General features: G+C 42.0%; 2 protein-coding genes across 3 annotated transcripts in view; both read right to left on the minus strand.

Annotated features, from left to right (window-relative positions):
- Positions 1 to 5,508, minus strand: part of LOC117481469 (ras and Rab interactor 2-like) — a 46,208-nt gene extending 40,700 nt beyond the window's left edge. For both annotated transcript variants that reach the window (XM_034129162.1, XM_034129179.1), the window contains exon 1: positions 5,329 to 5,508. The gene's annotated coding sequence lies outside the window, so the exon portion shown is untranslated. The remainder of the gene's footprint in view (positions 1 to 5,328) is intronic.
- An 858-nt stretch (positions 5,509 to 6,366) lies between these two features.
- LOC117483288 (sodium/potassium/calcium exchanger 3-like) overlaps positions 6,367 to 24,918 on the minus strand; it is a 73,860-nt gene continuing 55,308 nt past the window's right edge. Inside the window, exons 5-17 of the mRNA XM_034131562.1 lie at positions 23,104 to 23,188; positions 21,516 to 21,619; positions 18,283 to 18,357; positions 16,781 to 16,806; positions 16,657 to 16,710; positions 16,435 to 16,568; positions 13,497 to 13,657; positions 11,768 to 12,032; positions 11,512 to 11,678; positions 10,691 to 10,805; positions 10,443 to 10,555; positions 10,057 to 10,122; positions 6,367 to 8,633 (exon numbers count right to left, since the gene is read on the minus strand). Coding sequence (XP_033987453.1) covers positions 8,481 to 8,633; positions 10,057 to 10,122; positions 10,443 to 10,555; positions 10,691 to 10,805; positions 11,512 to 11,678; positions 11,768 to 12,032; positions 13,497 to 13,657; positions 16,435 to 16,568; positions 16,657 to 16,710; positions 16,781 to 16,806; positions 18,283 to 18,357; positions 21,516 to 21,619; positions 23,104 to 23,188 — 1,518 coding nt within the window. The 3' untranslated portion in view covers positions 6,367 to 8,480. The remainder of the gene's footprint in view (positions 8,634 to 10,056; positions 10,123 to 10,442; positions 10,556 to 10,690; positions 10,806 to 11,511; positions 11,679 to 11,767; positions 12,033 to 13,496; positions 13,658 to 16,434; positions 16,569 to 16,656; positions 16,711 to 16,780; positions 16,807 to 18,282; positions 18,358 to 21,515; positions 21,620 to 23,103; positions 23,189 to 24,918) is intronic.

Below are 24,918 nucleotides of genomic sequence, written 5' to 3' on the forward strand. Positions count from 1 at the left end.
AATAGTTGTGTGAGTTCAGCGCGAGCGAAGATGGCAGAACAAGAGCAACTCGTGAACAAGAAAGGTACAACTAATTCCGCTGTTTGGAAATACTTTGGGTTAAGGAGTCCGACGTGGAACAAAAAGAAGTACAGTGCAGCAGGGGCGGACTGGCCATCTGTGTGTTCTGCAGAATCACAGACGGCCGGCTTGGCTCGCCCCGCTTTTTTTTAAACGTCATCATTTCAGTTGTGCTGACAGGCGACAGAGGTCTACAGTTTCCCTGCAGCGAGGGCTCCCCCCCCCCCACCCATTCACAGTTCACGAGCGTGCCCCCTCGACTTCATCCACCACATCACAGTCAGCTGCATGATACTGGCGGGCTGTCAGGAGAAGGAGAGAGCGCTCCGTTTATTATTCCCGTGTTATTACAAGTTACTGTACACTTTGAATAATGTAGTTAATCTACTATAATTAGTTTGTTTAATATCGATTCATATCAATTTGTTTTAAAGCTCAATAAATAACAAAGAAGACCTTTGACCGGCACTTTTCTAATTTTGTCCAGAAGATTTAAACTTTAACGGACATTTTGACCGGCAAAAAAATATTCTAACGGGAACTCTGGAGCTGACAACTAGACTATTGCCCCTTTCACACCAACGCGGTTCCCGTTCTAGCTCTATGCTTGCGCTCTTCTGGTTCGGAACCGGTTTTTATTTTCAGCCCCCGTTTTGTTCACACCGCCCAGAGCCCGACTGGTGCTGCCGCTGCTGCGTCATGACGTCACCGTTTACGTCGCTGATTTTCTCCCCAACAGCGCTCACAACAACAACAATGGGGGACTGCGTCGGGTCGATGATCGTGTTGCTTTTAATCATACGAAGCCAGATTAAATTAAATAACGACTTCTCCAACCTTATACTTTTCTCCAGAGTGCCGTGGTTCATTGTTTATTAATGTGTTTCAGCGGCATTTACCGACCGCTGCAGTGCTGCTCGTCCACGGGAGTTTATTCTCCCGTTATGATTCTACTTGTGATAGTCGGACATGACAACCTGTACAGCCCATGTATTGATTCCATCCGATAGCTGCTATAATACAAAACAAAACGTCTGCCTGCTCTCCACAATGATCAATGACAGCGAACGAATGTTACAAATAAACAGAATCACACGAAGCCTGGTTAGTGTTGCCTGACTTTATAAAGTGTGTTTTTTTTATAAGTGTGTGGTTGCGTTCTAGTCACTTCGCTCAGCGCTACGCTTGTTACAACTTTTATTTGCCATACTCGCCATAAACTGTTAGCTCAGGTTAATCTCGCCCCTGCCCCCGCCTCCGACGTAAGCGTGACGTATGCGGTTCTTGCTTCAAGACCGAAAAAAAGTTGGTGCTTGGTAAGCACCGGTTTTTGGTGCCTAGAGCCGGCTCCACTGCGGTGTGAACAGGAACAACCGGTGCTTATCAGGCTCTAGCTCCGAACCGGCCCTGGAACCGCGTTGGTGTGAAAGGGGCATATGAGGGTGGGTTTGCCACAAATCTTATTTTCTGAAATATTACGAAATTCAACGGAATAATCCCCTTGACTTTTTGTCGAGGGTGCCCTTGCGATGCTTACTTTCGGGTAAACCTACAAAATAAGGTTTTCAACAAAGCTCTCTGACATGGTCTTTATTGATGCATAAAGCTGAAAGTCAGTTTAGTTGGCAGAAAAAGAAACAGCAGAGCTCCAGTGTTAGACGTGATGCTGCAGAGTTACAGCAGACATCAGTGTGGCTCCTGTGAAAGCGCTCAGTGTTAACATCCCCCACAGGGAGAGTTGAATCACCGCGGTAACCTGAGAGGCTGCTTCCTCATCCAGCCATGATGACATCACTTTTCATAAACCTGTGGAGTTCGGGGTTCTGCCTCGAACGTACAGAGAGAAGTGGTTTGGCGAAAGTTTACTTTACAAATCGGATATTTAAAGCAGAAAAGTCTGAAACATGTCTTTAGGAATGTAAATATAAAACACCCAAAAGAAAGCAAAGGCAGCATTAGCTGTCTTTTGAAGGTCACAGCGGACAAAAAACTCGAAAAACTCCCAAAACTAATCATGTTATGGCAAGTCTTTTTTTATTTAAATACCTCACTGCTGATGCATTTTCATATAGAAGCACATAACGAGGGCTCTTCGTGCCAAAAAGCCTGGTTTCTGCAGTGAAGCTAATCTCTCGAACAGATTCCAAAGCAGTTTAAATTAGGAAATTGGCTCCTTCCTTACATCGATAAACATCAGACTACTGCTTGTTTAGAAAAATAAGAGAGGCCTAAACTATATCTGAGCTGCAGGAGAGTCTGTAACATGTTGTTTTCAGTCAGGTTCAGACGGGTCTCACATATTTCTGATGTAAAATCATCACCTCAGGAGAGGAGGTTGTTGCAACATGTTCATCTATTCTCATTACTCTAAACACTGAATTATAATACATGGAAAAAACAAGTAAGGGACTGTTTGAAAATGATGAGAGGGCAGAATTGAGGGAGCTCTGTGTACTTTTTGTTCTAGAAAGGGCAGTCTGACTTTTAGGCGAGCATGGGAAGATGTTTATTTTTAGTTCAAATTTATATTTTAGCATAATGTATTTTATAACAATTTTAAATCCAAGGGTCTGCAAATGTATTGACTAAGTGACGTTTGTTATGAAGCTTCAGCTACAAACATTTTCAATATTATAGCATTGGCTATCTATGTACATTGTTGGAAATTAATACTTTATTAACATATTAAGGTTGAAGTTGGAATGCACCATGTTTCATACACGTCAGCTCTCCACGGCGCTCTGACACACCTGGAAGAACCAAACAGTTATGTGAGGATGCTGTTTGTGGATTTCAGCTCCGCATTCAACACTGTTATCCCCCAAAACTGGTCAGCAAACTGGACAACCTTGGCCTTGGTTCTTCGCTGTGCTCATGGGTCATGGACTTTCTTTCAGATCGACCACAACAAGTCAGAATCGGTAAGCACACATCATCCACCCTCATCCTAAACACAGGAACACCACAAGGCTGTGTGCTTAGCCCTATGCTCTTCACACTTTTCACTAGAGATGTCCAAAACAAAAATGACCATGTTCACGTCTTAAAGTCATCCCGAGGCCTTAGTTTTGGTTTAAAATTACACAACATCATGTATGTGTTGCTTCTTTTGGGCTTGTTTTCATAGACCTGGTTGCTTATTTCTCTCAATTCTGGCAACAGAGTGGGCGCAGTGTCTAATAGTAGCAGTAAGCTAACAAGAGGCTACGTTCAGCTGGTGACTCGGGAGTCGGGACAGAGAAAATGTCAGGAGTTTGGAAGTATTATAAAATTGAAAGCGAAGGCAGTGTAACAGCCAGATGCAATGTTTGCAAGGCGGAGGTTCCGCGTGGTGGAAAGAACAGAGCTACGTTCAACACGACCAATCTAATACAAACACCACCAACAACAACACGACGAGTACACAGCGGCCACTCAGGTAACGGCACTGAAACAACCGACACTTTCAGAGACTTTTAAAAAGGAAAGAGAAACTGCCCCAGAACAGTGAAAAGGCCAACAAAATAACAGCCAAGATAGCTGAATTCATCGCGTTGGATGACCAGCCGTTATCTGTTACCTTTTTTTTCTCTTAATGCATTGCATAAAGATCGGATCGGGAAAAATCGGTATCGGCAGATTGTCAAAATCAAATGATCGGAATCGGATCGGGAGCAAAAAAAGGTGATCAGGACATCCCTACTTTTCACCCATGCCTGCACCCCCATCAACACCTCCAACATCATAATTACATTTGCAGATGACACCACAGTAGTCGGGCTTATTACAGATAATGAGTAGATGGCCTACAGCGGGGTTGGCATCACTTCAATGTTGCACACACAATGGCCAAGTACTTGAATTAAAGGGGACCTATCACTTTTGTACGTCTTTTATACATGAATATGTGTCCCCGGTGTTCCAGGGAACTCACCAAGTGTCAGAAAACACAACCCTCTCTATTTTCCTCCATACCCAAATCTCTAAAAACGGGGCTGCAACGGATCTGATAAAAACTGATCCAGATTTGAACACTTCACTGACGTCACAGAAGTGGCGCTACGGCTATTGGGCCAACTCTCCACCTATCAGGGGAATGTGGGGTTGGGCCACAGCCGGCCATTGCCGCTCGAAAGCGCTGGAGACGCTGTAGTACATATGCCAGGCCTGTAAGTGGCGCTGTAGTCTGCCACAAAAGCAGCGAAGAAGACTTCCCGCCCATAGTTACCATGGTTACCCTTCTGTTTATTCTCCGCTGTGGCTTTTTTTCTCCCTCCCCGAGGCAAGCGTTTGCTCCCGCTGCTTTAATTCAATGCAATCCCTCCCCGTCGAGGCAAGCAATGTAATTCTCTCCGGTTAGTCCACCAGCAGATGACAAACACCCACCTCTCCGCCTCTTCCAAGGAACGAGAGGACCGTGCGGCAGAGTTTCAGTTTCAGTTTGTTTCGCCGGTCAAGATGTCCGTTAAAGTTTAAATCTTCCGGACAAAATTAGAAAAGTGCCGGTCAAAGGTCTTCTTTGTTATTTATTGAGCTTTAAAACAAATGAATAACGACTCTATATAATAAAACACGGAGGACGGAGATCTCTTTTTCTCCCCCTCTTCTGACAGCACAGCAGCTGATCAGAGCACGGCTCACCTCTCCTGCAGGGGGGCGTGGTCAGCAGAATCAGACCCGTAGATAGCAAACAGCACATAGAGCGAAATGAGGCATGGCTAAAATGCATGATCTGTTTGGTATTTTGAAAACAGAAACGTATAAATATACCTTATATATGTATGGCCCTACAATATATCATTTAAATATAGCATGATAGGTCCACTTTAACTTTATATTTTGTATTAAAAACCTCAATCTGCAAAGTAAACTAGTAACTAAATATGTAAAATAAATTAAGTGGAGTAAAAAGTGCAGCATCTGCCTAAAAAATGGTGTGAAGTATAAAGTAGCAAAATATAAAAAACCTCAAGTACAGTACCTCATTTGTTTACTTAAGTACAGTACTTGAGTCAATGTACTTACATTACACCACTGTTCAAAACAATATTTGATCCATTAAATGCAGAGGAATTAAGCTGCTTCCAACTTTTAAAGTGCTTTCCACTTTGGATAATACATCAGTTTTAGACCACTTAATGAACAACAGGTCTTAAACTCAGTGCAACACAATGTCACAAGAGGCAGAGTTGTATCAAAGTTATGGTCAGTACGTGAAAACACTTCATGTTGTTAGAAGCGGGAGTCATGGTCCAGGGTCTCGTGCTGCACAAAGACATCTTGACTCACCTCGAAGTGGTTCACTGCGGCAGAACTACAGCGGACTGCGGTCCGGTTCGGCTCCATGGAGGAGAGGAGGCATGTCCGCTGCTCTGTTAACGGTCTGTTTTCAGCTGACACCGAGAAACACCACTGTCCCGGCCGCCCTGTTATGGTTCACCGCCAGACACACCGACACCGGGATGGGTCTCAGCGCTTGGGGGAGAAAGACGAGCGAGCGAGCGAGAGAGAGCAGAGTCGCGGTAATCTGACGCCTCCTCCTGATTGGCTGAGGAGGTGATGACGATTCTCACCTTGACTTTGCATTTTACCATGAAATGTTGATTTTTTATTTTACTTTTTTTGTATTCATGTGTACCTATTTACCCCTGATGTTTTTTCGCGTCTAAGTAAAATAATACATCAATAAATACGTTTTCTGATATACAGTAAATAGGGGAAACAGGCAGAGGGAAAGTAATACAGAAGTAAATACAGTAAAAAAACAAAACATCTATTTACAAAAAGCAAATATTCATTTACATCAAATGTAATCAATTATTATGAATGCCTACATGTATGTTTAATATGACCTAAGATTTATTATCAAGTAATTAATTTTTATTCTTGGCAGCTGTTCTTCAAACTTAAGAAAATGATCTCGCTCTTTAGAAGTCTCTCTTGGTTCTGGAGAGTTTCCAGAGGGTTTATCAGAGCAGAAAGAAGTGAGCAGTGTCAGTGAACCAAAACACAAATATGGCAGGAAACCAACATAAATAGCTAAACAATGTTACAATAAAAAAATGAAAATGCTGAGTTAGTGATAATAATAATTGAGTTCATCATTAAGGGAGATTTCACCAAACACCCAGCAGTGGGTAGTGGTTTAAATTAGCATAACATTACCATTAATGCATCAATAATAATAATTTAAAAAAAGAACACATACGGTATTAAAAATTGACTTTAGAGACAAGTTCAGCTTAAAATTATGATTTGTGCATTTACTGTAAAAAAAATTGTGTTTTTTATTAGACCCTCGAAAAAAGTGAAGACAAGTATGCTGTGAACAGTATGTGTCTCACTTTATTGTTCTGATAGGTTGCTGTGAAACAGGAAGGTAATCAGAAGTCATCAGTGTGTGTAAATCAGTTTATTGCAAGAAGACCACTGGGAACATCTTCCTCTCTCTGAACTCTGCCCAGAGGTCCTCATCAACAACAAATAGGATTTACACACCGTTGAAGACATGAGCATAACACGACATTAATTAGCCGAACTGTTGCAGGCCTACATTCTAAATACAGTATATATGTGGAATATAACTGCTCATCAGAAGTTATTTCAACATCTGTGTTTCTAATAGCATATCCCTCTGATATGTACAATACTTTTTTCATCTTGAAATGCATTTCAATTACACACAAAATAATCGGAATCATGGAAGAGGCATGCAAACCCACCAGTATTTATCTCTACCTGAAAATATACCAAAGCCACTTCCCGTATAATAATCTGTGAATATTAAACACGGCTCTACGGCGCTCTCTTGTGGCCGCAGAAGGACACTTTTAATTAACCCTATGAGCATTACAATTCTTCAGCTAAAAACTAAGATCAAATAAAAATATCTTACACATTTGTAATTTTGAACACATGCTGAAACAGAGAGGCAATACTGCTGACAAAGGTGTTTTTTTGTCTCAAAGACAAGCAGGAGAATAGCAACAAGTTAGCTTTGAAGCCTCCAAAATACAAGTGATGGAACAAGAGTTAAAGCACTGTGTTTTAAGAAACGTTATGTTGTGAAAGTTCAAAGAACGGACTTCCTTATCGGAAAGTCAATCTCCCACAACCATCACTCATCATTTATTCCACGTTAAAGACTCTCGTGCATCATCGTCGAAAAAACCACCGGGTTTGTGCCAATATACAAATGTTGCAATATCTTTTCAAACTATACAAAACTTATAAATTATCTATTCTTAAATATAAACAACATCAAATCAGTTTCCAGTACTCAGATTATATATTAGGTATACAGTACACTGTACAGTATTCAAAGAGTCCCGTTAAAATACACTGTACACGATCCAAAGGGCGGGAACTGGCGGTAAGACACGATCTTTGAATAAATTAATTCATAAATAAATCATGATTATGTCTTCCCAGCAACAGTGATGTCCTTGGGTCCTCTCGAGACTCTCACACACACACACACACACACACACACACACACACACACACACACACACACACACACACACACACACACACACACACACACACACACACACACACTTAAGTACTCCTACTATTCTAAAAATACTTTTGGCTTTAAGAAGTAACATTGTTAAACTCAATTCAAAATCTAATTCTTAAATATGTACAATAGAGGGAGCTCTAAAGTCAGTAGTTATATGTTTAGAGTACCTGTAGACGCTTTGCAATGAGAGAATAATCAATAAAGTGACAGTGCTGGATGCCAGTGAGAGGCAGATCCCTTCCCTATGTGGGTTTCACCAAAGGAAAATAAAGCCTATGTGTCGTGGATAAGCCTGTAGAATATGTGGAAAGTGTTAAATATGTGGATTCCGTCAGTGCAAAGCTAAAGTTGACTTGGGGCTCGTACAGCATGCTGTGTCCGCAGGTACTGAGCATCCAGACATGGCAAAGCATTTGGAGAGTATTTCTGAAATCACAAAATAGTCACTGGATCGTACAGCTTGGCAAGACTGATCCAGTTGTGCATAAAATAATCCCATATATCAGCTACTATTATATCATCTTCAAATATATATAGAGCCTGTTTTTGACTTAAAAATACCTTAATTGTGTGCTTTTATTCCAAACTTGTACAAAGAGTAACAAACAATCCAGCTAGAAATGGCTCCGCAGGATTCCCCTCTTTCCTCCGTCAGTTACAGTAGCAGCTCCTGCAGCATCAGTCCTGTCGGTGTTCACACACTCCAGCCAACCTCCCGGTGCTGGGACTCTCTCTTCACGCCTCCGTCGAGTCCAAAAAAAGTCCTCTGTCTTCTGTCTTGTGTGTATTGCACCAAAGATAAATCATATAGAGCTCGTCTAAAAGTAAAAGGTTTCAGGGTGCAGAGAATCTGGAAGCCATGTGAGGTTTCCTCCATGGACATGAGGAACAAGAAGACAGAAGAGAGAGAAGGGGGTCAGTGGATGTCTCGACACATGGGCAGGTTGACGAAGATGAAGACGTTGAACTCGATGAGGATGGAGATGCAGAGAAAGATGGCGTACAAGATGATGCAGGCCAAGCCTAGTCGCCAGTCCAGAGTCCATTTGTTCAAATGGACACCGAGAACCTGTAAATAGGGAGAAATCAGTAAGAGGGAGGAAATGATGACTACAGCACACAACTATTCTAAACACTTCGAGATTATAAACACTGTTTGTAAGCTATTCTTGTTTGAATGATATGATTCAAGGGTGTAGGGACCATAGAGAGTGTATACTGTATATGGCCCAATTCCAAACCGCCCCCTACACCCTACCCCTACACACTACCCCTCCGTTCGCGCGGAGGGTCCGCCACATCAAGTGCTGTTCCAAACCAACGAGTGTGGAGGGGGAGTGGGTTATGAAGCCCTCAAACAGCGAGTCTGCATCGGTGCTGACTTCACCTGCTGCTCCACCTGACCGGACTCAGCGCGGGGTGTGTCCGTCAGGAAACACGCTGTTTAATAACAGTTCCGTGGAAACATTCATTGATAAACTGCACAACAAGAGCTATTTAATATCTTCATACAGATGTTAATAACTTCATGGTTACCTCGTATTTGTTTAAACTTAGGATCATTTACTCATGTCTAGTCTAGAAAAGGGTAAAAGTTGTGTATATTTACACTGACTTTTGCTAAAACTAAGCAGCTTATAAACATCAGATTTTAAAACTAAAATATGTTTACAAAAAAGATATGCCATAAAAGATTTTTAGTTTTATTTTAGTTATTCTTAATCTAAGAGATGCTGATTTGAGACCGTTGTTACGTATTATGGCATTTCCTGTTTCTGCCGGAGAGAGGGGAGTTCGTCCCAATGCTTGCCGCTGTATTTACACCCTCCATCTGAAAGAAGGAGGAGCCTCTTTCAGCTGAGAGTGTGACTACAGACGGAGTTCACTCCATCACGGAGGGTGAGTGGGTAGGGTGTGGTTTGGAATTGGGCCTAAGAATCTTCATGCAGTCATCGTGACATTAACCATTGGTTTTGTGGAGTGTGGTTTTGAAGCCTTGAGTTTGACCATTTGGCTGCCGGCTTCTTGTATTTATGCTACGTGTCTCGATGCCTCTAAGATGTTACAATGAACTTAGAGAATGTATAAATAAATTATGCAATGGTTCAAATAAACAACTCTGACAAATCTGTCAATCACAAGCTAGTATATATTTAGAACACTTATAATAATAACTTTAAATTACTGTATAATAGTTGAAGCATAAATCAATAGGCTATAAAGCATGGTCACATGACTTAAGTTAAAGGGGACCTATCATGCAAAATGCACTTTTGTACGTCTTTTATACATGAATATGTGTCCCCGGTGTTCCAGGGAACTCACCAAGTGTCAGAAAACACAACCCTCTCTATTTTCCTCCATACCCAAATCTCTAAAAAAGGGGCTGCAACGGATCTGATAAAAACTGATCCAGATTTGAACACTGTCCTGACGTCAGACGCCCCCAGAATCACAGCCCAATTCAGTGACATGCAAAATGTGGAACTTACTGTGACGAATACTGAGGCCAGCAGGAGCCCGACAGAGAAAATGAGTCCTCTGCTGTTGAGATGGATCTGAGGAGACAAACAGAGGTTACAGCTTTTTACAAGTCAAAAGCAAAAGCTGCCTCTGACCTGACACACACACAAAACATCCTGTATTTATGACTTTTATTACACCTATTAGAATCTATTTTTCTCCTCCTGTGAAGAGTAATCAACGGAGCAATTAGCACATGCTATCTTCTGAGTGTTAGGTGATAAACTGCAGTGCGTGGGTGTCTTTGTGTACGACTCCCTAGCTGCTCTGCACTGAATATGACAGACTTCCTTCATGAACACAGCTGTTCTATTCTGGTTGGAGTCCAGCAGAACTCCCTCTGGAGAGCACTCACGGTGGAGCCGTAGTCGATGCAGAGCGTCTGCACCGCCCAGGGCAGACCCAGGCCCACCAGGATGTCAAACACATTACTGCCGATGGAGTTGGAGATGGCCATGTCCCCCAGACCTGAGGCAAGGAGAGCAACACTGTCAGGTCTGTACAGTCGGGAGACGAGTCATGATGCAAGCTGCTGAGTGACGCCACTCCTCCTCCAAACAGCATCTCACTCAACACAAATATTTACTTCCTGTGTGTGTTTACCTTGCCGTGCGACTATAAGACTCGCCATGCAGTCTGGGACGCTGGTGCCTGCTGCTAGGAACGTGATGCCCATGATCACATCTGGGATGCCCAAAGTGAAGCCTATCACAGTCACCTGAAGAGATATGAATACATAGTTCAAAAGTGTGAAGGCTACAACAGGAACATCTGGGATTGACTGAAATAGGTGTAACAGTTAGTATGAAGCCTTACTACACTGAACAACTGTAGCTTGATAATTAAAAAAAGACGTCAGTGATGCTGATCCTGTGTGGATTTGTGAGGTAGGAATTCAACTTCATTAATTCAAATCTTAATAATTCTCACCCACCAAGGTATATATTTAAATATAAATGCTATTTACAGAAGTACAGAGTGCACATTTGAACATTTAACTTAAAATTCATAGATCCTTTATTTATTTAATTCTAAAATTGAGCAATTGTCATAACCGACGCCTCTGGAGTTGTTTTCCAAACTTAGTAATATCCCTTCAAACCAATCGGGGGAATCACTTGCGAGTGTGTTATAAGCTAAACTTTCATTATGTCACAGGCTAACGTGACTTCCTGTTATAATGCAAGTGAAAGTGCAGATGCTGTCTGCAATTTAAGATTTTCAAAAAAGAACCCTTTTATTGTCCTCTGCATATGACCAAATACGGCTTTATGATTAAACTATTACATATTTTCATTCAAAATTCAAAGAGTTAAACCTTTTTTGTACAGTCCCGAAAACTAAAATCCTTTAAGGATAGAACCTTCAAGTTTTATGCAGGCAATTATTTCAATGGTTAAAGATCAGCATGTCTTTTCACTGACCATCCAGACCATGATGTAGGAGAGGCCAGCGATCCAGATGGTGGCGGTGAAGAAGGAGACCATGAACCACCTCTCCCAGCGCCGCTTGGCACAGTTGGGCACGGTGAAGAACAGAAGAAGAGACAGCGGCCACATGGTGATCCACTTCAGCTTGTTCCCCGCCCCGGCTGGAGGGAGGGAAGACGGTGATGGGACAGTCAAATCATGATGTGTTCCGTGTTAGCACTAAAAACAAACATCAGAAAGTCATCAGTACCTGGAATTTTGAAAGGCACCGAGGGGCCGGAGTCTCCATCTTCCCCCTCTCCCTCCTCGTCGTTCTCGTTGTTCTCGTTATCCTCGTTCTCGTTCTCTGTCTCGTTCTCCAGTCGCTGGAGTCTACACCTGCCGTTCAGACCCTGCTCAGCTCCGCCCATCCCGTTCTCTAAGCCCCGCCTCCCCTGAGCCTTGGCGGCGGAGTCGGAGTCGCCGTTGGTGATGCGGTTGACCCGAGTCTCACTGGTGTTGATCAGTCTTTGTCTCTGGAAGGGATTATAGAACATGAGTATAGAAAACATTAAGATAACGTTCATTAACACGTTTAATAGCACGAATAGCAGTGCGTCAGATACATGTTGTCTTCATTTATTTAGACCATATAAACAAAAGCCTCCCATATTTGTCTGAAGCAGAAGTTAATGTTGTTTCTCTTCTTTCAGCCAAAATGGGTTTGTTTGGCTTGGACTCACTGCAGGCTGTATTCAGCAGCAGACAGGTGCCTGAGAGAAAATGTTTAAAGTATCATTTATTCCACTTTCTGTTGAGGCCACCCAGGGTTATTCAGTTATGCTAAGATGCTGGTTTGGCAGGGATCTCTCAAAGTACTGTAACTGACTTTTTGCTTGAGGGTAGCTTTGCCGCTTCTCAACTTTTTAATGTATTTTTAATAGTTTGTACCATGTTTAACTACACAACTCAATATAGAGTCCAACCCAGTGTACACCAGTGTTTCGTTTAGCCGGTATTTACCGGACTTTGACTGGAAAAAATCTGTAGAAGTCTGGCAAATTTAAATCCCTTGGGTCGTATGGTCCGGTCTGACACAAATTAAATTAAAGTGTATTTAAAAACTAGCCGCTCGCACCGATGCCAAAAGAGTGCACCGAGATGCCATCACTGTGAGGACAGCGCTCATTGTGCCGCCGGGCGCACCAGAATGATGCTTCTGGACCTTGTTTTTCAGAGGAAACCATTTTGCGATGCACACGCACCTACTGCTTAGCAGTGGTGACCATAGACTGTATATATCCACTGTACAAGCAATACATTGACTAATATATATAGGTGACGCTATGCAGGCTAACCTTTTTCAATAGTAATTTCCAAAAAGTTTAAACCAACATGCATTGATGATGTCATTACTTATAAAGCCTTTTTATCAATGGTTTTCAAGCTCAAAAATAAACAGCGATAACTTCTGAACAGAATATTTCCCTACTGTCCAGTCAATTGAAATCTTACCGGTCACGTTGACCAGCACAACAACGGAAACGCTGGTGGACACAGTATCACAGTGCATGTGCACGTGTGGTGTATATGTAGTGCTATACACCTATCTCGTAAAATAGGATCCTGTGTTGAATCCCAACAGAGCCTCAAACCAGAGTTGTCTATATGTCAAATCATCAAGATCTGCACTTGAAGTCGACACAGCAATGCAAAATACAGTACCTGACCCGCCCCCTGACATTTGACAAATCAGTTTGGCAACCTGACCCGACACCAGACCCATGATCCTCTAATGCACCAAACCTTGGAGAGTACTTGTAATGGTATTGATGCATATAGAGGATTAAATAATTAGGGCGAATGCAGCGCAGGGGTTCATTAAGCATAAACCAATCAGAGGGTCAGCTTTATGATCCCACCTCCTGCGGTGGAGAAACTAAACTTAAAATTGCTCCCGTTTTGGATAATGTGGATAATAATTTGGATAACGAATGTACCTCGTTGATGAGCATGCGAGAGGCCATGGTGAGGCGGGTCCTGGGGGAGAAGTGACTGGTGATCATGATCCTCATGCCGGCCTCAGAGAAAGACAGCTGGTGGGGGTACGCACACAGCAGCTCATCCACCATCAGCACCGACGGCGTACAGTGGAAGTTAGCTAGAAAGAACGAGAACACACACACACACACACACACACACACACACACACACACACACACACACACACACACACACACACACACACACACACACACACACACACACACACACACACATTGAGCTGACTGTAGTGCTGGTTGTTTGCTTCTTAATCCAACTGAAAGCACAATTAGTCATCAGTCAAAAATCATGTGAAAGTGATTCTTAGGATGTTTGTTTGTATTAAAAAACAAGAAACATAATGTTTAAGGGGAAAAAAGGTGTTTTTTATGTATTGCTAACATTGTCTTATTATTGAAAGAATGGAAAAAAGAAAGAGAGAAAAGTGTTTTTCCGCCTCTGCTCTCCAAAAGCCTCTTTGTGGGTGGTACTGGTTTGATTGTCAGCTGAGTCAGACTGTGCTGCTGACTCTAGCTAACAGGCTAATTAGCATCTAAACTGACTAAACATGCAGGTACATTTTCAGGCTGCTGGATGTGCTGCAGCTAATGAGCTATCTCTCTATGTTGCAAGAGAAAGTGTCACTGAAAGTTATTTCCTCAAGCAAAAGCCATCCCGGGCATAAGATAGTCTTGAGTAAGCAAAAAAGTAGAAAGGTACTGTGCCTCATTTTCACTTTCTTCAACAAGCTTGCAATGTCAGAACACATTTGGATGTGATCCCAGCCTTTTTTAACGGACCTGGAATATGAGAGGTCTGGTTCTATAGGCCTCGGCAGACTGCGGCACTGTGAGATCCATACGCTGAGTACACATTGGTCGACAGCTCATTTCGCTGTCCCTTATGTCCTTTCTTTGGCTTATTAAAAACTCATCTACGCACTGTCAACCTTCAACCTGTCAACATTCACAATATCAGCCATAATTGGTTCATATATTAATTTCCCTCCAAGGCTTTACATCAATTTGAAACCTTGAACATACCCTCCGAAGTCCTTTTAACCCCCCCCACCTAGGGTCTCTGCTGGCTACTGTAGAGTTCTTGACCATGGGCCCAAATCTGGGTCTAATCAGAGAAGGCACAGTGACACTGGCGTGAACCGCATTTTTTCTAATGGCCTAAAGTGTGGACTGAACCAGTTGAAGAAATAAGTCCAATTGTACAGAGGTCTATGACAAAATGTGCCTAGATTGATTTATTACGTTGGTTAACATTTTTCTCATGGATTGGTGATCTTATTTGCCAGTCTCTTCGAGTCCTTTTCAATACAGAATAAGGGCTTTTTTGTAAAATGTGGTCCAATTAAGAGTAGAAGAGACAAGCTGGGTATGCTTTAGGGCGGGGCTACCTTGTGACTGACAGATGGCTTTCACGGTGTTGTCCATGTTTTCATCTTATAACTTTAACCCTTTTGCGAAATGATTTTGGTTCATGAAAGTGAATTGTATTAATGTATTACTTTAACTTTGACCTTGATGATGTTGGCCTTTCAACGTGCCACCTACTGTATCAGATAACAGATAACAGTTTTCACCAAATGGCTCTGCACCCAAACTCGCGGTGAGCACAGAGCCACATCGTGTATCATGTATGCAGCTTTAGGGTTGGTTGAACTAAGATCCTCCCTGTTGTGTCACTTGTGTTTATGAAAATAACAAGATAGCAACAGCCACAAACCAATGGTCATGGCTACGTCTTCTTCCACAGTCTATGATTTTGATGCAGCCCACTTGAACACATCGGCCCTGGCCACCATCTGCTCAAACAACCGCCACCCATGTTCTCTCGGGGCATCACTCTGAGAATCACATGCAGAACAAGCTGACAGAGCAGGCTGGGCTGAAGCTGGTTGGAGGCTGGGAGGATGAACACAGGCCTTACCCAGCATCTTGTGCCGCTCTCTTTAGCTGTTGTTGTGTCCCACACTATACTTTACCTTTAAGGGCAGAGAGACAGAAAATGGTCTACTTATCAGAACCAGATACCACCACACTTATAAGAAGAGGAGTGCTGTGGTGTTGCTGAGCGGAAGGCGTTCATTGTATTCAAGTTCATTCTGCATAATCCAGACATTTTGGGAGTGACCATGCGGCCTACTCCATGCCTGAGAAGAGAAGCCAATGCAGAACGGTCTTTAATGTTCATTTTGTAACAATCAACAGGTGTGACTACACGTGGTTGAAGAAGGAGGCAGATTGTATAGAAGTGTAAGAGAAAATGACCCTACTTCCGTTTATGGTCTTTACTTGCAGTTTCAAGTGTTCTTACGTACAAAATGATGTTCATTTTAGTAATGTATGGTCCTATTCAAGGTCAAATGGATTATAAGAGGCGTATGCTCACAACTTTGACCAACTTCATGGAAGTTGTTATATTTAGGTCGCCTAGATATGTCTTGTACAGCGTTTTCTTGTGATTTACTCTGCGCTCTTGTGTCAATTCTGGCTCCCAAAAAAATGCAATCGTTGATGACCAACATGCCAGAATGTTAGTCCACAAGCAGATGGTTGGACATCCAGGAGGTCAGCAGTGGGCTTCATTATGTAAGGGGAACTTGATCTTTGCTAAACAGGCATTATCGCACTAAGTTCATAACCCAAAAAACACAACATAATGCAGCTATAGCACTGAGGCTCTATTCTGGAAGTCATCCCAGGACAAAAGAGACAGAACTTTGTCCATACATTTATCCTTGACTGTCTTATCCTGGAGCTGAACAAAAATAGATGTGAGTGGTGCCCTAGCTGCCTTTATGTACATTTCAGTGCGCAGAGATGAGCAGCTATGCACTCTTTAGAGGGCAAAGCTAGTATAAAATGGAGCACAATGTTCTACCTTTCTTGAGCAGGACTGCAGTCGCGTCACACGTGACATTATCCTCCAGATCAGTGCTTCCTGTCAGCCCATTGGACAGATTCACAGAACCTTTCTTTCGCCGGTCGAAGTAGCGATGCGCCCTGCCGTTAAACCTGCCAATGACAAATGAATTAAGAAGGGGGCCACAACTTTTTCAACTCAATGCAACAAGAATGATCGTATACTGATGATGACACTCACTTCATGATGAGGATGTAGATTGCATACATGAGAATCAGGATAAGAGACTCCCACCTGCACACAAACACAAGGTCAGTCAAAAGTATACGGTCATAAAAAGAGAAAGAGAGAGCATATTACTCACCAGCAAACCTCCTCGTCGTATATGAACTAAAAAGGCGGGACAAAGAGGACACAAAAGAACATTAGGTGGATGCAGTATTTGAAAGTGAGATTGATTCTGCTTCTCAACATCTACTCCACTAGAGGGCATGACCAATCCAGAGCTCAGACTGACAGAAAAAGGTCAAAGCATGACATTTGCTTCATTATCTTACTACTTAACTACTAGACCAGGGGTGTCAAACTCAAGGCCCGGGGGCCAAATCCGGCCCGCGACTTCATTTGATGTGGCCCGCAAGAGCTTGCAAAGAATATAATACGTTATTATACGGTTACATGCCACTTTACAGAAGCAGGTTGCCCATAAACGACATGTCCCACAATGCATCGCGCACTGTGACATGCGCACTGAAGAGAGAATTATTTGCCCTGGACTTCTGCTTTCAGACGTAGTTAATTACTAAGTTATTATCCTATCCGATAATAATCCAATTCAGAGGCAATAATGTAATATAATACATTATTTTGTATATATTATATATTTATATAGTTACAACCGGCCCTTTGAGTGCAACCATAATGCTAATGTGGCCCGTGAAGAATTGGAGTTTGACACCGCTGTACTAGACAGTGAACAGATAAAGTCATGGCTCAGGCTGTAACAACCTGTCCAATGGTGGAGATAAGAGATGAGAGATAGAGATGCAAAAAGAGATATAGTCTTAAGAGAGTACTTCTTTCTCCAAACATTTATTTGCAGTTGTAAGTGGAGCCTATATTAGTGATACAAAAAAGTCCATCCTTATCTTTACGAAAATTATTGATACAAATATGTAAAAATACTCATTTATTACTCAACACATTTCTGTTTAAAATGTAAAAATCACAGTAAAATAACGATAAAGTATCAAATGTGAAATTAATTATTGGCAAAATTCAATGCAGTGTTTTGTTCACTGTATTACATTGGATTGTTATTATACAAGCATTCATATGACATTTGACTGTTTTAGTGAAGACAATTTTGAGCACGGCATTGCACATAGGTAGAAATGAAAAGAGTAGAAATAAACAATTCTAAAATATAAACATCTGAAAACAATTAATAAAATAAAATAATCGGGAACCCTTTATTTATCGTCATCAAAACTGCAGCAAAACTGTACTTTAGTTTGATGATTTAGTTAATATACTTGGTGTTTGTTTCTTTTGTTGTGTGTTGTCGGTAGATCACTTTGCCCCTTGTGAAGGTAACAGCATATTTAACCTGCTGAGAGTTATTTGATGAATTTGGCACACAGCTTCAGCCTTTCATGATGACACACTACATATTTCATGGAACCAATGCACATTTAAGAATCCACATTAACAGTGGACGAACAGTATGTTTTATTGGCTTTGTAATAAATATGAAGTGCATATTGAGTGTTGGTTTCAAAGCTGGGAACTGCACTTTCAAACTGGCCTCATAGTGAGTCTTTCTGCTCTAACCACACACTTGATCATATGAATAAACCCTCTTACCACAATGAGGGCCGTGATGGAAAATGTGTAATAAGTTGAATCTCGGAGTAGAGCCCAGTGAGAGAGCTTCACTGCCTGCAAGGGAAAAAAGGGAAAGCGGAGATAAGGACACCGATAAGTACGCAAGTCGTAGTCTTATAATAACACTCATCCTCGCGGATGATACCGCAGCACGGTGATACAGAACCGCCTCTGACATCATTACCATACTGAGGTAAACACGGGAGCTGACCTCCTGACTCACAATTATTGAAAAAGTCAAACGAAAGGTGCCGATGTGTTTATGTAATCAGACACAAGGCAGGAGCCCACAGTGCAGTGACTAACTAACGCTGGATCACTCCCCCTCACACACTCATACTGTGGGGGGGGCTTGGGGATCACGTGATCAGGATACAATAAAAGGAACGTGTATTCCCTTACAGTTATACATTACATGTTACATGTTACATACTCAATACTGTGGGCAATCCCCACAGGAGCAATTTGGGGTGAAGTGTCTTGCCCAGGGACACAACGACATGCAGACTGCAGTGGGACTCGAACTTGCTATCTTCTGATTTGAAGATCAGCGCATTAACCCACTGCGCCACACGCCTTCCTATACAAAAAATCAGATTACTGTTACACTTCTGGAATTGGGGATAACTAGCAGGGTTACAGTCACTAAAAACCTAAAAAGAGGTTTGTTGGATCAGATGTTATCTCTTCTCTGTTAGCTGTACTGTTCTGTAGGCTAATACTGTAGGTGAACCTATATGTTCATAAAATAGTGTGTGTGAGCTTAACTGTGTGTATCAAACTAAAACGGCGCATTTTTCTGTAAACTTAGATTTTATTTCTGCTTTTATAAACTGTAGTATGTGCTCTTGTGTTTCAGTGTCAAGCTGCTGCCTGGATAGAAAGGCAGCTTTTCCTATAAGTTAAATCATAGTTGATATGAAATATCTTGGTTTCTTATTTTCTAAGGGCACATTGATCTTTTGTCTTACATAATACATTGAAGTAAAAAAACATGTTATTGACATTCCTTTTCTCTTTTATGTATTTGCATTGTCTGATATTGAGGTAATCAAAACGTAAAGTAATCTGGTTACATTACATTCATATTTTGATACTCAGATTAGGTTAGTGATTACATTTATTTATTTTTACAGGTAACTAGTCATTGGACTACAAACAGAATACATTTTAAAGTAACCCCCCCAACCCTGCCTAGAAGTCCCATCTTGCATGTGCCCCTCCCAGCTGTGGAATTGTTTGCTGCTGCGAGGATAAGTTAAAGCATAACAAAGCTTTACAATGTTTGCTTGTACTCTCTTTCACTCTAATATTGTAGATGGAGCCCGCTCTGAACATCCCGCCAACAGTAACAAACAGTTCTGAGGTGGAGCGGGCGTACTGAAGATGATTTGACTGCCCTCCTCCCTCATTATATCACTTTGATTACGTAATGCACAACCTGGGATTGCATCACTGTTTGAGGTCCAGTGCATATAACTTTCAGAGCAGAGAGCTTATCCTTGTACTCCGCTCATTTCATTTCCATAATATGTCCCAGCATGTCGGATATGATCAGAGGGAGGCTGCGCTACATTATGTTGTTTCTGCATCTCATGCAACACACAGCAGTGAGGAGGCATGTCTGGGAGCCGCAGTTATGTTGGGTCTATTAACACTGGATTGGTAATGGGCATGACATTGTATTTTTTGGTATAACCACTTGTATAAGCAACCTTGTTGTATTTACTTAACTTGTAATTATCTACTGCAAACAAAATAACTTGTATCTGGGCCCAGAGAGCGTGTGCACATGCGTTTTGTTTAAGCCAATCACTTCTGATCTGATCTGGATTCGGCTTTTAGTGCATTTTAAACTTTTACACCCTAATGATTCAACTAAGGACTATAAAGTGTCGTTAATTGTTGGTTTATTTCGTTTATACAGATGCATCTTTCATTAGACCTAGCCGTCAGTGCAGCCATGTTCCAGTGATGTGCTTGTGTTTCTATATTTTTAGAACGAAACAAGTACAATTTATTTTGAACTTAGGCACGCTTAGAAGTCCCTTTTGTGTTGCAGTGTGTTGCAGCACAGAGATACAAACTGTATGGTGTTGGGACGTTGTACTTAAGGCTTGTTTAGCACATCGAGCATAAGAGGATGATAAAAGAAGAAATCAGTGATACGTTTTCAATGTGTATTCAGGACTGTGGCATGAAACGTTTGAACACTGAACTTTGTTATTTTTGGAGAAGAAAGTCACATGAAAGGTTAGAGATACCTGACTACTCGGTGAGAGATGAAATGATGAAAAGATGTTGTGACAGCAAAGGTTACATCTGTAGGCAAGCCCTTAGAGGCAAGTGAAAACAAAACATTCTTTCTAAGTGTGATCGAAATAGTTTTCTCTCGTGTGTATATGACTAAGGAACTGGTGAAACAACAAGGCTAGAATTACCGCCTTGCAGTTGTATGTGTATGTGCAAAACAGTGAAATTGCAGTTTACGTTCATGTCTTTCAAAATGTCATCACTTCATCATCATTTTATTCTGTTAGACTGTATGAAATTGTTAAAATCAGCATAAGAACACCTGAGTTATGGCCAAGCTAGTGTTTTGTAAGGCCTAGGTGAACTAGACCTTTAGCTACATGTATTGTGTCACAGCAAGTTTGGTAATGTGACAAGCATTTCTTTAGAACATAAAGGAACGTTGAATTGCTGTCTCTTGTTGCCTTAAAAAGTATTATAACAAAAAGCAAACGATTCTGACAAAAACAATGGCCCCATGACATCCCTGACGTCGGGCCCAAAATACTTTATTCCCATTGACTTACATTGGGAAAGGGACATCCTCTAAATCAGCAGATCATTTATTTTCTACAAAATTAACAACGCAGTAAATGTGCTAAAAGCTAAATCCAGTTATTATTCCTCTCCATTCATTTAACTAAGTGGAGACCGGACGTGATGCTGCCGTTACACAGTGGATTGGAGGCGGGGCTAAAGGAAAACAAAAGTGCGCATGCTCTAAGGAACCAATGGATGCTAAAGACTGCCGGTATGTTTGTTTGTGCTGCATCTTTCTCTGAGTATATATGCATGTATGCATGAGTACTCTCTGCCACTGGGCGTTAATGTGGCTGAACACACCCTTAAAGGTGACATTAGGCTGTGGGGTTCACTCTGGTAAATGGCAGCAGGTCAGCAGCGCTCTGATGACATCATACCTGTCCGGCGAAGAAGCCGCACACACCGATGATGCAGAGGATGTTGAAGACGGCCGAGCCCACGATGGTCCCCACACCCACGTCACCTTTGGTGATGAACACCCCTGGGGAGAGAAGGAAACACACACGCAGCATTATGACCCCACAGAGACACAGACGTGTTGTACACTAGCTGACATTTCAAGTCGCAGCACACAGATATCACACAACTGTCAACACAAGTGAAATGACTAGATACTCTGCCGAGTCAGTCATGTACCTCTCTCACACTCACACACAAACAAACCTAAGCACAATCAAATTATACAAAGTGCAGGCAGTACGTTACATTTGGTTTATCTCTAATATAATATACTAAAGGAATGCCTTTCTAGAAGTGGAAGTTCTTCATATCGTTGTGAATATGTTGTAAAATATGTAATGTTTCATTATTATCAGTTATTATTTTTTGATTTTTAGTTTTTTTTCATTAAAGGTCCATGTCATGCTTTTCCGGTTATTGCCCGTCCCCTTGTGTGTTATGAAGGTTTTTATGCATGTAAACGTTCTGCAGAGTCACAAACCCTCAAAGTACTCAGCCTGAGCACACAGACAAACTCCCAGCCAGGCTGCGTGTGTGTGCGTGTTTCGGGCTGGGTTTCGCTGTGTCTCGCTGTCTCGCAGACGGCCACTGGGCTCACAGGGAGGGGGGGGGCAGGAGCTCCAACAAGCCGTTTAGGACAGAGAGTGAATACACATACTATACAGAGATGCTGTATGAGAAACCAATGTGAGTTTGGAAAATTGCACAATACACATTTATTTTAGTAGACCTCAACAATGGAATTATGATCAGTGGAAATGGCCATGACATGGGCCCTTTAATTCATTCCAAATGGGAAAGACTTTTCCTTGGTTTAAATGTATTTATTTTTCAGTGCCAGAGATGAATACATATAGTATAGTAGAGCATTGCCTTGTATTGATGGTGCTGCATGCTTGATTTGTTTGTATAGTGTTTTCATGTTTAAAGTATATTTAACAGTTATGCTTGGGTTATGGGAGCTATAATGATGAGTTCAATTAGTGCATTTAATCATCTATTTAACAAAGGTTTCTTGATGGTTATAATATCAGTATAAATTAAATGAATGCATTTAATAGTTAATGTGGACAAAGTTTATGATCTCTTAAATAAATTGAAGATTATTTGAAATGTTATTAATGATAATTATGTTTATTAATTGTTTACTTCGATTTTCAAGTTGAAAAAAGTCACCTGAAATCTAGTCTATTTAATTAAAAAACTGTTAACCCACTTAAATAAAGGGAAATTAATGAGTGGTGTGATGCTGCCTATGTTGTCCTCCAGCCTTTCAAGTTCAGACAGACATTGAATTGGAGACAAAAACCCAGAGAACTTGCCAAGCATTTAGTTCTTAGTACAATACATGTGATGTGATTCAGTGGGAGCCATGTTTGTTTACTGCACGGACCTTGAGATGAAAGCATGGCTAATTATTAAAAGGCATGCATGCTACCTTCCTAAAGCAGCTTCAGTATTGTGGCATGTATTACAATAAGGACAGAGGAGGTAAGGAGATGATACCTATGATGGATGTGAAGAGCTCCGGAGCCGAGCTGCCGGCGGCCATGAAGGTGGCTCCTGCTACATCTTCACTGAGCTGGAGGCGCTGCAGGGAGGACCAAGAGACAAACAAAACCATCATATTTGAACAGGAAATACCAGCTGCGATTTAAAATTCCAGAACGGTCCAAGATAAAAACAGTAGATCAGGAAGAGCCTGAGCCCTATCCAGTAATACCCTAAAGCTTGCTGACTGCCTAAACACACTGCAAACTTCTACAGGTGCACCATAGAGAGCATCCTGACCTTCTACAGGTGCACCATAGAGAGGATCCTGACCTTCTACAGGTGCACCATAGAGAGGATCCTGACCTTCTACAGGTGCACCATAGAGAGCATCCTGACCTTCTACAGGTGCACCATAGAGAGCATCCTGACCTTCTACAGGTGCACCATAGAGAGCATCCTGACCTTCTACAGGTGCACCATAGAGAGCATCCTGACCTTCTACAGGTGCACCATAGAGAGCATCCTGATCCTGACCTTCTACAGGTGCACCATAGAGAGCATCCTGACCTTCTACAGGTGCACCATAGAGAGCATCCTGACCTTCTACAGGTGCACCATAGAGAGCATCCTGACCTTCTAGGTGCACCATAGAGAGTATCCTGACCTTCTACAGGTGCACCATAGAGAGCATCCTGACCTTCTACAGGTGCACCATAGAGAGCATCCTGACCTTCTACAGGTGCACCATAGAGAGCATCCTGACCTTCTAGGTGCACCATAGAGAGTATCCTGACCTTCTACAGGTGCACCATAGAGAGCATCCTGACCTTCTACAGGTGCACCATAGAGAGGATCATCACCCCAGCCACAAACTGTTCTGTCTGCTGCCGTCTGGCAGGCGTTACCACAGCATCAGGTCTATAACCACCAGACTCAGGGACAGTTTCATAACACAGGCAATAAGACTGCTAAACATCAGAGGCCTGTACGAAGAAGCCGGTTCAACATAACCTGGATATGTTTGAGTTACCCGGCTTACCTAATCCAAAACAAACGCGCTCTCGCTAAGCGGTCCTACGACGCTGGTTATCAACTCGTTAACTCAAGCCAGCCGTGCCCTATCTAGTTAGGTGCGCGTTCACATAAAACGGGCGGGGTTAGCAACATTTGACCAATCACAAACATGGAGAAGCGTACTGACGGCGCAGCGTCATACTTCCTGAATGAAAAGTGAACTATAATATTAGACAAATATGAAGAAGTTCAACTTTAAACATCCATGACTTAAACACTTTATCCAGGATCAAAGCCACATAGCTGCACCTGCAAGGTGAATACAGCTGGTAACAGAAAAAGTGTTTGAATGCGTACATTAACAGGTTTATGAAATCACTGCCCCGTCTAAGACACGATCTGACTTTAATTACATTTGACTCGAGTGTTTCGTCAACTTAATGTGTTGCTTAAAATAATACTTCTGCATACAGTATGTGTCACTGCAAGTGTTGCACGGCCAGATACGGCTCAAGAAGCTGACTCAGATAAGGAAATATATGATACATTATGATGTGATATGATATGAATGATAATGGGACACATCGACGTCTGCACTCACAGTGCCGCGGACTGTACGTAATGTTACTCTGATCCGGTTACTTATGTTGTGGCAGATATTTAAGTAAGCTTTCTTAACGCTAATGTTATAATAGTCAGATTGCTCTGAAGATGGGAGGTGATATTCTATTCATTTTCACGTTCACACAGTCAGTTGATTTTTGCCGGCCGTCTTTCCTGCAACGGCAGTTTTTCTGTATTTCCTTTATCCTG

This window comes from Trematomus bernacchii, unplaced genomic scaffold (assembly GCF_902827165.1).
Source record: "Trematomus bernacchii unplaced genomic scaffold, fTreBer1.1, whole genome shotgun sequence".
NCBI lineage: Eukaryota > Metazoa > Chordata > Actinopteri > Perciformes > Nototheniidae > Trematomus > Trematomus bernacchii.